This window comes from Mercenaria mercenaria, chromosome 3 (assembly GCF_021730395.1).
Source record: "Mercenaria mercenaria strain notata chromosome 3, MADL_Memer_1, whole genome shotgun sequence".
NCBI lineage: Eukaryota > Metazoa > Mollusca > Bivalvia > Venerida > Veneridae > Mercenaria > Mercenaria mercenaria.
In genome coordinates, this window is record NC_069363.1 from 18,848,090 (window position 1) to 18,863,663 (window position 15,574).

The following is a 15,574-nucleotide window of genomic DNA, read 5'->3' on the forward strand; positions in this document are numbered from 1 at the left end:
TGCTACAGTTCTGTCTATGATAAATGCTACACTTGCTGCACTTCTACTCGTGCAATTGTTCTTTTCTTTCTATGGTCTACTCACTATAACTACAGGTTTTACTCTCGCTATTTTCTACTCTTCCTACAGTTCTCTTATAACACTTCTTCTTTTGCTACAGTTACTCCTTTCCTATGTTTTACAATGGATTCCAAATCAATCAACTTTGTAAAACTTGCAGACAAAAACACATGATGTACCACACGATGCGCTATATCTGATGCAGCGGCGTAGTTATATAGCTTTAATTTTTTACAAAATAGTTTGAAATACTATATATCTAATCTTGTCATGATAGTAATATAACCTACATATGATGTGAGATAAATGTTTTGCACGTAGCACTGTAAAACAGAACATCACAGCTCGTCCACTTTTCATCTTCAAACTAAAAATGCTAGTGTACGTTTTTATTTTGAGTCTGCTTGGACAGACGGTATACTGCACGGAATACTGGAAACTATTTTTTCAAACAAACTTGGACGAAATGGAGGACATACCCATATCGTTTGACAAACCACTCCCACAATGGCTGAAAGGAACTCTGGTAAGCTCATTTAATGATATCCTTACTATTAATGTCTTTTGTATAATCTGTAGTGTAGCGAGGCATTTTCATGTACAAAGGCATATTGAAATGGAGATTACAAAAACATCAACCGAAAGTAAAAAGAAAAAGAAACAAATAAAACATTTTCTCACGTATTGAAGAGCAGTAAAAACTTAGGGCTATCAAAATCAGTTCTTATATTTTTTCATATTATTGATTTATGTTTTGTTTGACACGTATTTAATAAAAAATATCTTCCGTTGTAGATACGAAATGGACTGGGGCGTTTTGAGGTTGGCAATCAGAAGTTTTTGAACGCTCTAGATGCTTTCGGAAAGCTCGCTAGCTGGAAATTCAAGGGTGATGGACAGGCTTACTTCTCCACGAAGATTATACACTCTGCGTGCTACAATCAGTCTGTAGCTATGAACAGTATTGCTCCATACTTGATGCTAGTCTCAGTCCAGTCACCGTGGAGCATCGCTAAAAAACTAGAATCGCTTAAAAACGGACCAGATAATATGAACGTTAATATTAAAAACTTTGGAGGAGAGGATAATGATTTCGTTGTCGTAAGCGACTACTGGAATTTATATACGGTAGACCCTTATACACTGGATACTCTAAAGTCTGTACGCCCTGATCTTCCAGACGGCCCAGACAAAGGATCAGCAATCGTTCTAAGCTCAGCGCACCCACTTCCTGAATACGGGACGGACAACCATATCTCATTCGTGACGCATCCCGCTATTTTACCTTTTGAGAAAAACGTGATGGCTTAAGAGCGCATAAAATCTTCCAGCGAACGAGAAACAATAGCTAAAATAGAACTTTCGAAGGCGTCATATATGCATTCGTTTGCGGTGACGGAAAATTATGCGGTGCTGGTAGCTATGCCTTTCTATGTAGATCCAATAGGAGTGCTAAAGAACTTTAAACCATTGGATGCTTTCAAATGGGAAGAACATGATAACACTACTTTGTATGTCATAAATCTTAAAACAGGAAAAACCAGAATACTTGAAACAGAAAACTTGTTCTTTTTACATATAGTAAATGCGTACGAGTCTGAAATTTTCAAAAATCAGATAATTATTGATATGTGCACGTACAAAGACACAAGAAACATGCACAGCTTTGATTTTTCTGTGCTAGAGAATGCGACAGCCAGAGCACAGTTTTCCGAACCAGTTCTTAAAAGAATCACAGTGGATATTTTTGAAGGTCAAGCCAAAGTCCAGCCGCATAGTAGTAAATCAAATATTTCGTTTGCAAACAATTTTGACTTCCCAACCATTAATGAAAACTTTAGATCTAAGCATCACTGTTACACGTACGGTGTAGTATATAATGTAGACAAGACAGATTTCCTGCACACCGCAATAGTGAAGAAAGATTTGTGTCAAGGTATAAACGAACGTGTATGGATGCCACCTGGGAAATACCTGAGCGAGGCGTACTTTGTTCCCGCACCAGATGGTATAGAAGAAGACGATGGTATCCTAATGTTGCCAGTTTTCGACCCCTTTCTAAACGCTACTAACTTCACCATACTTGACGCTAAAGATTTATCTGTAATGACATCTGCGTCACTTCTAACTAACATTCCATTTGGAACACACGGCCACTTCTTCGACAACATTTACTGAACTATTTTACAGCAGCATCCTTTCTTTGGATAGTCTTCAGTTGTTTGTATATTGACGTAAAGACTGACGGAAACAAGTAGATAGTGACCGATATATTTTTAATTTGAGAGAATGTACACTATACTATCTACTAATGTAATATACTCTGTGTAAGTCGTGACTACGCCGGTGACTTGTGATCGTTATCTGCTGCCATAAAGCCTTATTCAGGCTATTCCATTCTGTTGCATGAATATATCTGACAGTTCAGCTGGTCCCCGATTGACCGTCTTCAGCCATTGATGATCCATTTTTCAGTAAAACATCGAATATTAGAGCGTTGATACTATTATCCCCAAAAGATATTATAACGGCACCGAGCGTGCGTGCGTCCGTAACATTTTTGTCCGGAGACTATTGAAGAGATTTTGCTAAAACTTCATACAATGACAGAGACAACTGAGAGATGGAGAGTGCAGTGTACAAGAATCATAGCTCTACCTATGTTATTTTGTTTTTCTTTTCTTTCTTCATATAATTTACGTATAACCCTTTTTGCCCGGAGCATAACTCTAAATTTTTAACCTTTGGAAGAGATTTTTTTTAAAACTTCGCACAATGACAATGATCATTAAGAGAAAGAATAGCGTACAAGAAAAACAACTTCACATATGCAAGAACCATAAATCTACCTTTCTTACTTTCTGTATTATCTCCCTTTTTATTTGATTATATAGCACTTACACGGTGTCTATTCGTAGAGGACACCTCACAGTATAGCATAAGTACTGTATGTACGCATGCTAAGAAAAGTTGCAGTTTCAAGAGTAGTCTGGTTCCCGACGTATTATATATTTTAGTACAATAGTGAAGGGGCAGGTAATCCAGACTATTTCAAGAGTACAAGACAGAAGTACGCTTACAGGACTTCGGTGCAATAGTTTTAAAGGACCCCGGTGCCTTTCCCATTTCATTGGAGTTGACAACATGGGTAATATATTACAAGGTAAGCATGTATACCAAGATTGCAGGAAGACGGTATTGGCATCAATTTCCGTGATGAAAACGTAACTCATTCCGAAAAAAAATGTGGAAAAATCTACGTGTACACGGCCGCACCTGCGTACTCTTGTTCTTTTCATTATTTTACAAAATTTACTCGTTAATGTTTGTTTTAGCACATGTATTCATAAGAAATTTATATATGGCAAGTTCCATGAAGCGACAATCCCGCGTATTTATTGCGAAACAACAGCATTTTTTTTTACTTACAATGTTTAGTCTTGAAAACTAACTTATTTTTAGTTGCGAGTCTCCGGTGTCTACGCAAATTGCGTCACAAGGTAGATACAATGACTTATTTCAGAGCATATCTCCAAAAATCTTGAAGGGACTTCAAGGAATGATAGAGGTCATTGAGAGAAAGTGCATTGTACAATAACCATAACACTACCTTGCATACTTTTTAATTATCTTCTTTTTATGATTTATCTATCCATAACACTTTCGTCTGAAACATTACTTTAATCCTATTGAATGGATATTTCGGAAACTTTATACAATGATAGTATGTATTAACAGAAATTGCAGTGTACACAAACTATATATCTATAATGCTTACCTTTTTATTATTTCTCTTTTTCAAGTTACTAATAACATTTTTGTCTCGAGCATATTATAAACTGGGATATCAAAACTTCACACAAGAGAAAACCGTATGAGTGTGAAGTATACAAAACACTTTGTTTTTAATTATATATAATAAAATTGTCCAGAACTTAACTCCATGGTTATTGATAGGTCTTCAAAACCGCAGCTATTTGTCCGATATAGAAATTTATCGAAGGGAATTCTATTCAAACTGCACACAAAGATGGAAAATAATGAAGGAAAGGGCAATGTTAAAAGCCTATTACTCTAACTGGCTTACTTACTATCTAATGATTATCTAAATCTATTAAAACTTGTTCAGAGCAGGACCTTATGAAAGGGATTCTGCCATAAAGAAGAAGTGCAGTGTACAAGAAACATAACTCTACATAATTCTACATTGCTTACTTCTTTATTTATGTCTCTTTAGTACACTGTTGGGAAGTGCAGTATACAAGATTTGACTTCGAATGTATTGAAGGAATAAGCTTTACGAGGAGCTGCTATAACTTTGCGAGCATTTTTTTTTATCTTAAAAACAGATGAAACCGCTTTTCAAAAAGATTTTATGCTCACTTACATGGTTAGAAAAGCACTATTTTTAATTTTGCACATGAAATGTATTAGTTAGAGCTTAAAAACAATAGATTCACTAAAACATTATAGTATATTCAACATTATTCAAACCTTTGACAAATGTTAATGAAAGTAATTATCAGAAATAGCATTTTACAAGAAATTAATGTGTTCATAACTGAAAATGTGGCAGCCACATTTCAAACTAAGGTATTATGAGCCTTTAATACAGTAGTCTTGATAATACTCTTTTCCTTCTATTAATCATTTCAAAATGACTATTTCATCTGCTGGGCCACAGCGGGGAAATGACCAGGTCCAACATGACTTTTGGTTTAATTAATATATACAAGTAAACTCTAATGCATAACGTACAGAGAAAGTACATGAACGGTATTTGTATAATGTATTACTGAAATTGAAATGTACCTTACCTTTAAGAACTATTGGAAAACTATTAACGCCATTTTAGTTTATTTGCATAAGGAATTCAAAAAGCGACGGTGTATTTCAAATATAACTTACAAAAGCTTTTATCAACCAAATCGAAAAAGTTCTATATACTTTATGTCAACGCAATTCACCCATTTAAAAATGATATTCAATCGCATAGTTATTCAAAATTGTCTTAATGTTTCACAGAGATGTGTATACAGCGTGAGATAAAGTAACAGTTATGATACTTGTCAGCTAATCTTTTAATTCGATTTAAAGCGGATTTAAACGAGAGAAAAAAAACCCGCTTGGATTAAATTTGATTTAAAACTAAGATCTAGTTTGGTATGTATTTAAAGAACTGATTTGTGCGCTGTTTCTGTTTAAGTATTTAAATTTGTCTTTATTTGAATTATTACGCACGAAACAGAGGCGGTTTGCAAACAATGTAAAGATCACGATCCAGCTTCACCATAGTCTCTATCAGTCTGTAATTACCGCATATGACAGCAAAGTTATCTAAAATCTCATGTTTTATTTACAGGTTACTAAGTTTATGACGTGTTCTGTTTCATATATTCATCAACAATATCAGAAGTGAATATTGAAGTTTTTCTTATTGTGTCAAACAATTGGCAATTTCATGCTAAATGGGCAAGAACTTCGAAGTCTTATTTATTTTGGTTATACTATATATACAAATCAAACGTATTTTGAGCTTTGAAACCTGAACGCCCATAAATGTAAAGAAATGGGGTATTTTGTAATATCGGGAATGAATTAGTTCTCATTTATGACATACGCATACTACGTGCTATTAAATGTTAATAGTTTTATTCGGTGCGATTAAAACATTTGCACAAAATAAGATCACGTTATTATATATTCATTCAGTTTACATTCGTTGTTGGGTTAAATGAGATATATAGTTCGAACGCATTGACCTGTCTCTTTTGAAACAAAAATAAATCTCATTTTTTTTTACACAAGTTTACAATTTTCCGTCATTTCAGTGAACTTACATATTGAATAATAGCTCAAAATCTTTGAATTAAATTTAACATTGCGAGTTAACTCCGAGTTAAGTTTACTATCGCGAGTTAAGCATTGTCTATTTATATTGTCAACGATCATGGGGATTGTTCGACATTTCCCGGTTCAAGTTTATGTCATATTAACCCCATTATACGTGGAGTTGAAATTGTAATTACATTGTACGCGATTTTGTCCTTTAAATCATATTTGGTTATGACCATATAGGGAAATAATGATGACGTCATTACATATGCAATGACTGTCCTTTCATTATACCAATACTATTAGAATGGCATTATCTTTTGTGATTGTAGTCTGATTTTTATTATTTTGATCGGTGTTTATGGTTCACCGGTGACTATAAATTTGAAAATAGACATCATTACAATATTCTAAATTTACATTTTTTTCTGTTCCATTTTACGCAATTTTGAAAACGATGATAGTTGCAAGAAATGATTCATAATGAATATTATGCTAGAGTACTAAAATATATGACATTTTTTCATCTTTTCCCTTATGCCTTTTTTTTTTCAATTAGTTTCTATTCTGGATCAAACGTTAATTAGATATTCTAATTACAAAGGGAAGTGACAAATGTATATATACGTTCCTGCCCCTATGCGTGTGCTGCACATAAATAAATCTAACACGACAAGCTAGTTTGCATGACTTATAAGAAGGAGAAGAAATTATTGACCATACAAGCCCGATCGATATGTTCATGTAGTTCATCGATTTCTCTCTACTTGGATTTATTTAAACATAAACATACCTAGTTTGTTTTAAATGTAAATTTTTGAATTAAGTCCAGATATAACAAGTGAAATAAATAAGTTTGGAAGGTTTTTCATCACTTTAGTAGACAAGTAAGTATATAAACTAAAGTTCTTAAGACGAAATTTTGATAAGTTTAGCGCAAGTAAACAGAACTATAGATTACACCACTGTGAGTGTTCAAACAAACATTGAAAAATATCTTAATAGATGCATAGTTCTTTAGTGTCAAATCTTTTTACCGTATGCATTTTACTTCACGTTTTGGAAACATGACAAAATAATGAAACAAATCATACGTATCATGTTATATACATCTTCACAACGTGTTTCGTATAAATTTATCGTTTTTATACAGACTTTAGGCCTCTTTTGCGGTTGATTTTAGGACATTTTGTTATGTCGCGTTGGCGTGCACGCAGCATGTCATCTTGTCTTCCTGGTGCGTCATAACGAAGTGTCTTAAATCGGGCAATACTGTTTAAAATAACTTTGCACAAAATATCTGTATATGTTTTCCTTTCTTCAGAATGACGTGCATAAACGTTACACACTCGTGTCAGAATCATGCCGTTAAGAACTTTACTTGGCTACGAACCGAGAGATGTTAGGTCACGGGAAAACTACGGTGGAAACTTTATATCGTTTGCTCCAGCCCGTGGCGTCATGGCCACAAAAAAGCAGAAGTACCAGGCACCTATGGCACGCGTGAAGAAACTTCCACCAATTGACGAGGTGAGTGCTGGTACTCCTCGACCAACACCGCGAAATAGTCAAAATGTTTCTATTCGCCGGGTGCCAAGAAAAGTGTTCGAAGATGAGGATGACATTTTTGCACGTCCTTCTCAAGTGAAATCAAAACCTATTCTACCTGTTCAACCAATACCGCGAGAAAGAGCCACTTCTCCACCACCTTTAGATAAATACATTTACGAACCTAAAAAAGAAATTGTTAGACATCACGATCTGTCACCGAAGGACGTTAATCATACGTTAGTGGATGGCTTAGTTGCAGATTATCTGCATTACGCAAGATATGGTCACGTGATTCCTGTATACGAAGGAACTAGCAGTACAACATGTCCGTGTTGCACGGACAGAAATCGACAAAACGTTCGAACTCTGCTTGGTTTTCCGAAAGACGTTGCGACAGAGGCGCCAACAAAATATGATCAAAAATCCTCTATAAAACATGTAAAAATGGACGAGGAACTTGGCGCAGAGACTTCAATGTATCCAAATTCTTTATACGCACAAATACAGAGGCAGAAGGCGCACAGGAAAGAACCAACACCAGAAGAGAAAAGACTAAAAAAACTTGCCGAGCAGTCTCACAAGCAGACTTGGATGAATTATCAACCTTTACCTTACGCAACCAACTTCTTAAATCCAGAGTTCAACCGTCCGTCCGAGTTAAAATCACTACTATATGACACAGACACACACGGCTATATGAAGCATAAAGTGCTCGAAGCAGACACAAACTTTGATACCGCTATGAATAAACTTAGCGGTTACACATAGCCCGTTAGCATAAAACTAAAGCTCCATGCACGTTGAAGAAGTTTGTGAAGTTGAAAAAGTTCGGAAACAAACGATATTATATATATTTGTCTCAATTAAGAAAAAAAGCGTACATCTCCGAATGAGAGTTTTGGGTAACGCAACCATCTTTCTTTGGTAATTCTTAACACTTTATGACTGTGTTAAAAGCGATGATTTAAATCTATCCACTTCCATTTTATGGTGTTGTATGAAACAATGTGTGTCACAATTCCGGTTCAAAGCATTTCACTTTTGTATCATGTATATGAAGAAAACATGTCGCTATTCCATGACTATATTTAACGTTTGACGTTTATACGAAAATCGTGTTAATGTTTCACAATTACAATGAATGTTAAGCATATACTTTGTTCCATATTGAATGGCATTTAGTGCAGTATACTGAAAGTTTCAAGCTTTTTTTCATGCAGAAAGCTTGGGACCCATTTAGAAATACAACAATTTATATAAACATGGCAACATGTGTAAGAAGCCTGCATTCTAATGACATGTGACAATTTCTTATAATATCGATGACATTTTGAAAATATATCTGCAAACAGAATTTCTCTACAGTAAACATTTTTAGTATACATTTATATACTAGTTCAAGCACATGTTTGAATTTTAACGCTCTACACATTACAGATAAAAATAAAATTATTTGATCATCAATGAAAGTTTGTCACGGTATTAATTCATACACACTTGAGAACTTATGAAACCTCCATTATAGTATGGAACCTGTGACTTTGTCAGATTTGAAATAACAAGATCCTCACTAAGGCTGACCGAATGAAAAAATCATGAGTAGTTTCTGCCAACGATATTAAGCGCATTAAACAGTTATTATCAGGATTTCTTTATGTTAACAACACAATACGTATGTGGCGGGTAAAATACAAATACCAACATGATATCATCAAACCTGAGTTCGAGTTCACATGAAGGTCTTTTTGTTTCCTTTTCCTGTCCGTTTTCTTTTCTGTTCCCATTTGCTTAATTTCTTCCTTTAGAAAATTGGTGTGCCCACCCGCTCAGCTCAGTAAGGAGAGCGCAGATCTGGAGTCTGGAATGAAGGGTCTTGAGTTCGAGCCCCGGACGAGGTGTATGTTTTCCGTGACGATTTGAAAAGAGACATTGTGTCGAAAATTATTCGTCCGCCACCTCTGATTCATGCGGGAAGTTGGCAGTTAATTGCGGAGAACATGTCAGTGCTGGTATAGAATCCAGGGACTGTCCGCCGTTACATAACTGAAATACTGCTAAAGATGGCGCTGAATCCAAAACAAACAAAGCTAAATGATTAGTATTTGATATATTATGTCTTTATTCCATACATTTTCATTGTTAACTTCCTATCTATACGTTTAATATATGCATTTAACTAATTCTATCATATTTGATTCATTACTATATAAACTTTTCTCATCTATAATATCGGCTCTAAATAAATAAATAAATAAATAAAAATTAACAGTCATTGCTGAGATTCGAACAAACTAGGCAAACAGTTGGCATCTATAATTATAACCGTAAAATAATAAATGAGTGTACTAACCCTAATATAGTGCAAGGAATAGATTAGGAGATGGCTTTTTTGTTCAAGAAAGTCAAACTCCGTTTCGTCAGTACCTTAGTTATGAAAAAACAAGCAGATCCTTTGTAACAAAGGCATGAGTTGCAGGGTGCAGGGATGTATAATTCGCCAAATTACATGAACGAGCAATAACGGGCCTCTCGTTATTTATACCTAGCCACATTTAATTATTTTCGTTATTGTCAGGCTCAAAAAAGTACAGCCACGTCTCGTCACCTGTAACAATTTCTTTGACACGCATAGATTCCTTGTTTTTATATTTTACGAGTAGGGCGGAAGCTTTTTCTACCTTTTCCCACTTTTGCTCAGGGGTCAATAAATGCATTATCCAGCGTGCACAAATCTTACGCAGGTTTACTATTTCTTTTAAAATCAGAAAAAAAAACGCTGACGAATTAAGGCCTGACATTTCCCCTATCTGCTCCACTGTGCATCTTGCATCTTTCTCGATTATTACTTTCACAGCATCTATGTCTTTGTCAGACACAGCAGTCAGAGGGCGACCAGGACGGGCCTCATATTCGGTGCTGGTTCTCCCCTCTTTAAAGAGAGATACCCATCGGGCAATAGTACGTTATGGTAGCGCACTGTCTCCGTACACTTTATCCAAGTCGGCTTTAACATCTGATGCGCCGATACCAAGCAGTCCGCGTATCTTTTAATACGCCCCCTGCTCCACGCGAATATTGCAGCTAGATTCAGCCATTTTTCAACAAGTATGATATAGTGTAATACATGTATTTCAGCTGTTAATTAAATGTAATTTTTCACGTGATTTTAGTGCCATTTCCGGTCAGTTGGACAGAAAAACCAAAACTCTTTCCAATGATATGCAACACTTGTGGGTGCACGTGCAAGTGGTGAAATTACTGGACTGTTTCAACTACTTTTCTAATGCTCCTCGTAAGGAGGGTTTAGTGTAAGTCTCTACTGTATAGATCAGAACCACCTCCTGTTATAACTGCTCCTTTATACACACTTTTGCATTCAGGAATAGATGCAAAGTCAAATGGGTGTATGAAGAAACTCCTGCTTTGTATCAGCATTATATAGAGAATAATAGGTTAGTGCCGTGGATGGAGAAAGTTTATCTGGCTCGGCTACGGAATTTATCGGGTTCGCCGAGCCAGATAAACTTTCTCCATCCACGGCACTAACCTATTATTCTATTTATCCTGTCACTAACATTTTTTTGTGATTAAAATTGAAGAACTACCCTTTCGTTACACAACTATCCTCTCAGTCTGCTGACGTCATTTATTGATACTTCATAGCTTAATGATGCGCGACAATAAAATAATTCCAAAATACCGTTGTGATTCTGTTCGAATGGATATGGTTTTAGGTATTGAAAACGAACAAATATCTTAAAATATGTATTTATAACATGTAAATGTGAATAACATTTTAATGACAACAGACTATTTGCACGTAACTGCGCAATATTTTTTTTCAAATGTCAGTCAGTGTCCCACATGTGCGATTCAAACAAGGATTTTACTCATTTTATGCAAACATTGAAATTCTGGATGTTCAAAACAGCCCCAGACAACAAGGAATTCATCTGAGTGTTAAGAGTAAGGTTGTCATTTGAAACAGAGATGGAATTTTCCCCAGAATGAGAAGACATTGGCTGTTCCTGCTATTGTAATTGGTGATAGATCAAAATAAAATACCACTTACCAATAATCTTAGAAGATGGATACTGTTGTATCAAGATGTGATACTGACAGATCTCTGGTTTGTAGTGGTTGTAATGGACGTACGTCTAACCGGCTGGGACGCTCCACAGGAAATCACCCCTTTCGGCTTCTGGTAGGGCTATCCTCACGTATGCCGGACCAGACCGGACAGGCACTACAGTCCTCCCCGTCCTAGGAGGTAGTCATAGACCATGGGAGTTAGCCATGACCCGAAAGAGCAAGATTAAACACACCGGGCAAATGACAGAGAAGCGCATGTTTGCGACTAACACCTGTCCCACATCCTCCTACCGGACACCTAGGGCCATGCCCTTGTTGCCCTGTTTCTCCCAAAGACAGCTCTTCTTTGCAAGGGTTTCTCCACTCAGCGAATGCTGAACAGAACGGCCTTTAACATGGGACCCTTGTGCTGCTTCCCCTTACCCGGCACAGTAATGACTAGCTGAGGCTTGCCTTGCCCAACAGAAGGTCTTGGTGCCCTCTCTGCCGGACTAAGCGTTCTGGAAGCCTTGTGGAACCTGCCCTGTTCCAGAAGCACTGTGCTGGGTCTTACTCTCGTCTCGCTCACGCGGACGAGGCTTAACCGGACTAACCGGCTTCCCACTGCCTGAGGGTTTTGTTGGGCTGTTACCTCCCAACAACTTTTCGGCAGTTCTAGACGAAACCGATTCTGACTCGCTGTCGGCCTCTCCCCCAACAAGCAACTGTTGCTCTGCCGGAGGAACCAACTCGAGGTTCTCACCAGTCCGTTCAATAGCCGGATCTGTCCCTAATCGGATGTCCCTACTCTGTCCACGTGGGGCATCCTGCCACTTGGATTTACGAATGGGCCCCAAACGGCTCACATTCTGGGAAATCCACTCACGGGAGTGACACTGTAGAACGTCTAACTCCCTGGCCAGATCTCTTAACCAGCTATACCTATGCCTGCTTTTGGCTTCACGGACCTGGTCCAACAGGATTTCAAACCTGTTCGGTCACCTACCTGAGGTGATTTTCGCTGCCAATTCTTTTGGGTTTGCTAGGTTGCCCATCTTTAGCACCTGAATCACCCTGCCCAGACCGTCTTTGTATTCTTCAGCCATGTTCTGAAAACATACCCAAAAATGATCAATTTTGAGTCCTCACATTTCTTTGACAGTTCGGACACCCATGCCCTTGTTGGTCCCAGGCTTCCCAGATGCTCCGTGATGGCCACCCACAGAGGTATTGTCTGGGTTACCCTTATTTACCAACGGCACTGCGTCGTCTACTTCTTCATAAAAGTTTTCCCAACTTTCATGGGCCTTCTTACAATATTTGCACCCGCCACAAGGTAACTGCTCCAGTCGTGTCCCAGCCTGGTACTCTTCGCAATGCCCCTCCTCAGCCGGCATTCTAGACAAAGCGTCAGCATCACCATGCTCACAACCTGCCCTGTGCTGCAGCACCATATTACACTGAGATAGCTCCTCTAGCCATCTCGCCAGTTGACCTTGAGGCTCTCAGAACCCCATTAACTGCCAAGTAAATAGTGTCTGAACTGCCTGGTAAATCTAACTACAGCAAGCAGCTCCTTTCTGGTGACACAATAATTTTTCTGCTCTTTCGTAAGAGCATAACTACCATATGCAACGACCTTTTCCTTGCCACTTTGGACCTGAAGTTATTCTGCTCCAATAGAATTATTAGAGGCATCCGTGTCCAGGATGAATTTATCAGTTTCGGTTGGCAAGGCCAACACAGGCGGCTGCGTCAGAGCCTCTTTCAAAGCTTCAAAAGCTTTAGCCTGCTCTTCTCGTCATACAAACTGATGCTAAGCACATAAACCGTTCCACATGCTTTGCACATGTCAGAACCGGCCATTGCTGGACCACTTCAATGTCAGTCTTAGACATAGCTAAGCTATTGCCACTGACATTCCTTCCTAAGAATTTTATATCTTTCTGAAAAAAGATACATTTCTTAGGCTTCAGTTTCAGCTCGTATGTGCGAAACCTCTGCAAGGCCTCTCTCAGATTAACCATATGATCTCTGAAACTTTTGCTAAGCACTACTATATCGTCCAGAAAGGCTAACACCGCTTTCCATGTTAGGCCTCTGATGACTAAATTCATAATTCGGGCATATGTAGCTGGTGCTCTACACAGACCGAATCCCATTCGCACATGCTCAAAAAGACCGTATTTCGTTATGAAAGTAGTCTTTTTCCGGTCTTCTTTCCTGATGGGAACCTGCCAGTAGGCAGAGTTAGCATCAAGCTTCGAAAACCATACACTCCCTGACAGAGTGTCTAGACAGTCATCCACTAAGGGCAATGGAAAGACATCTTTCTTAGATTTTTCATTCAAGGCCCTATAGTCAATACACCAACGAACTGTCCCGTCCAGTTTCCGGATAAGTACTTGGGCGGAAGCCCAGTCAGATATTGACTCCTGGATGACCCCTGCCTTTGACATTTTATTGAGATGGGCCTCTTCCTCACCAGCAAAACACACAGGCGTGCGCCTCATGCGTTGCTTAACTGGTTTGGCATTACCCGTTTCAATAACATGTTCCATTGCAGTAAAATTACCAAGATCAAACTCATCTTGAGCAAACACATCTTGGTACTCAATAAGCAACTGAGCCAACTGCTGCTGTTGCTCCTCTTTCAAATGTTCACAGGAATCGGAGTATACTTGCTGAAGGTGGGGCGGGAGAGCACTATCACTCTCCGGCCTAGGAACAGTGTCTTGTTGCCAACCCAGATCAGAAATTTGATTTATATTATACTCCTCATCCTCCTCCCCCACTTCAATAATTTCGGACACTGGATAAGCTCTCCCTATCTCAGATCCCTTTGAAATTAACTTATACATATCAGGGGGGTTAACAACACAAACAACTGGATCAGTGAACCCTTCCCTGACCACCCTAGGCTTCCATACCTTAGACTGGTCCAATGGTTCAATGACATAATCAGTTAGTTCTGTGTCCATCTTACATTTTACATGGGCCACAGAATGAGGCGGAATAACCTTGCGTTTAGCCGCAGTAACCCTGGACACTGAAGGAAAAGCGTTTATACTATCAACATCAAGAGTTATGTGCATGCCGTCAAAGATTATTATACCCCTACCCATGTCTAAAATCGATAGGCCTTTATCACAGAAAATGTCAAAACCTAACAACATCTGTTGTTCAATTGGGGCAACATATACATTCTCAGTATACCATTTCGATCCTATTTTCAACCGGACGGGGCCGACAATGTAGCCGGTTATTCATAACTCCCTCCCAGCAGTCATAAGCCATTATAGACATTGTCTGAAATAATTGTAACCTGGGCAGCAGTGTCCACAATTGCTTTAACCGGTTGATCCCCCACTTGAATTCCCATGGAAAATTGAGAAGCCGACTTTACCTGGCATACAACAACATGCTCAAGATCAGATTCAACCTCCACATTAACCTGGTTATTACAAGTGCTATTGCAGTGGTCTTTATGTTCTTCCGGAACAGAAAATTTATCTAGGGTCGGGGTGCCACTGCCTTGTCCGACCCTTTGTAGTTTAACCGGTCCTGCTAATCGGTTCTTGAAATTGGACAGTCCCTGCAGAAATGTCCCTCCTTGCCGCACCCATAACACCGGAGAGGCCCTTTTTTAGCTTTCGGCTTTGGCCTATCTCTGTTATGTTTAACCGCCATAGCTTTTTCAAACTTAAGCTGCAATTGCTTAATTGCCTCCATGACGGTTCTATTATCCGGTGCTCCTCCAGAACTTCCGGATCTTTCACCCACAGCGTAAACCCGTTCTGGTTCACGCCGCTTGGGTTCGTGTTTTGGCTTATCATATATGGCCGAATGTCCCTGCTGGTACTTTCGAACCATTTGTTTAGCCTGTTGGATACTGTTGTCCAATAGGCCCTGACAGAAACGACTTATGACCTGACTGGTCACAACGAATCTGGCAGACTCTTAAATGTTTTCGCCACAAGAGTCAAAAGCCTGCATAGTCATCCAACAACTCACCGTCTTTCTGGCAAGCTTGTTAAAATTGTGTTTGAGCTGCTGC

General features: G+C 38.4%; 1 protein-coding gene and 1 pseudogene across 2 annotated transcripts; both read left to right on the top strand.

Annotated features, from left to right (window-relative positions):
* Positions 1–338: 338 nt before the first annotated feature.
* On the top strand, positions 339–4,264 carry LOC123561717 (beta,beta-carotene 15,15'-dioxygenase-like; annotated as a pseudogene).
* A 773-nt stretch (positions 4,265–5,037) lies between these two features.
* LOC123525335 (uncharacterized) lies at positions 5,038–8,915 on the top strand. Of its 2 annotated transcripts, none has more exons than XM_045304303.2 (2): positions 5,038–5,223; positions 7,220–8,915. In XM_045304303.2, the coding sequence occupies exon 2, from the start codon at positions 7,258–7,260 to the stop codon at positions 8,212–8,214; it is 957 nt and encodes a 318-aa protein (XP_045160238.2). In that variant the 5' UTR covers positions 5,038–5,223; positions 7,220–7,257; the 3' UTR covers positions 8,215–8,915. The 2 variants fall into 2 exon arrangements, with proteins under 2 accessions (XP_045160238.2, XP_045160237.2); XM_045304302.2 differs by lacking the exon at positions 5,038–5,223 and adding an exon at positions 6,627–6,782.
* The last annotated feature ends 6,659 nt before the right edge of the window (positions 8,916–15,574 follow it).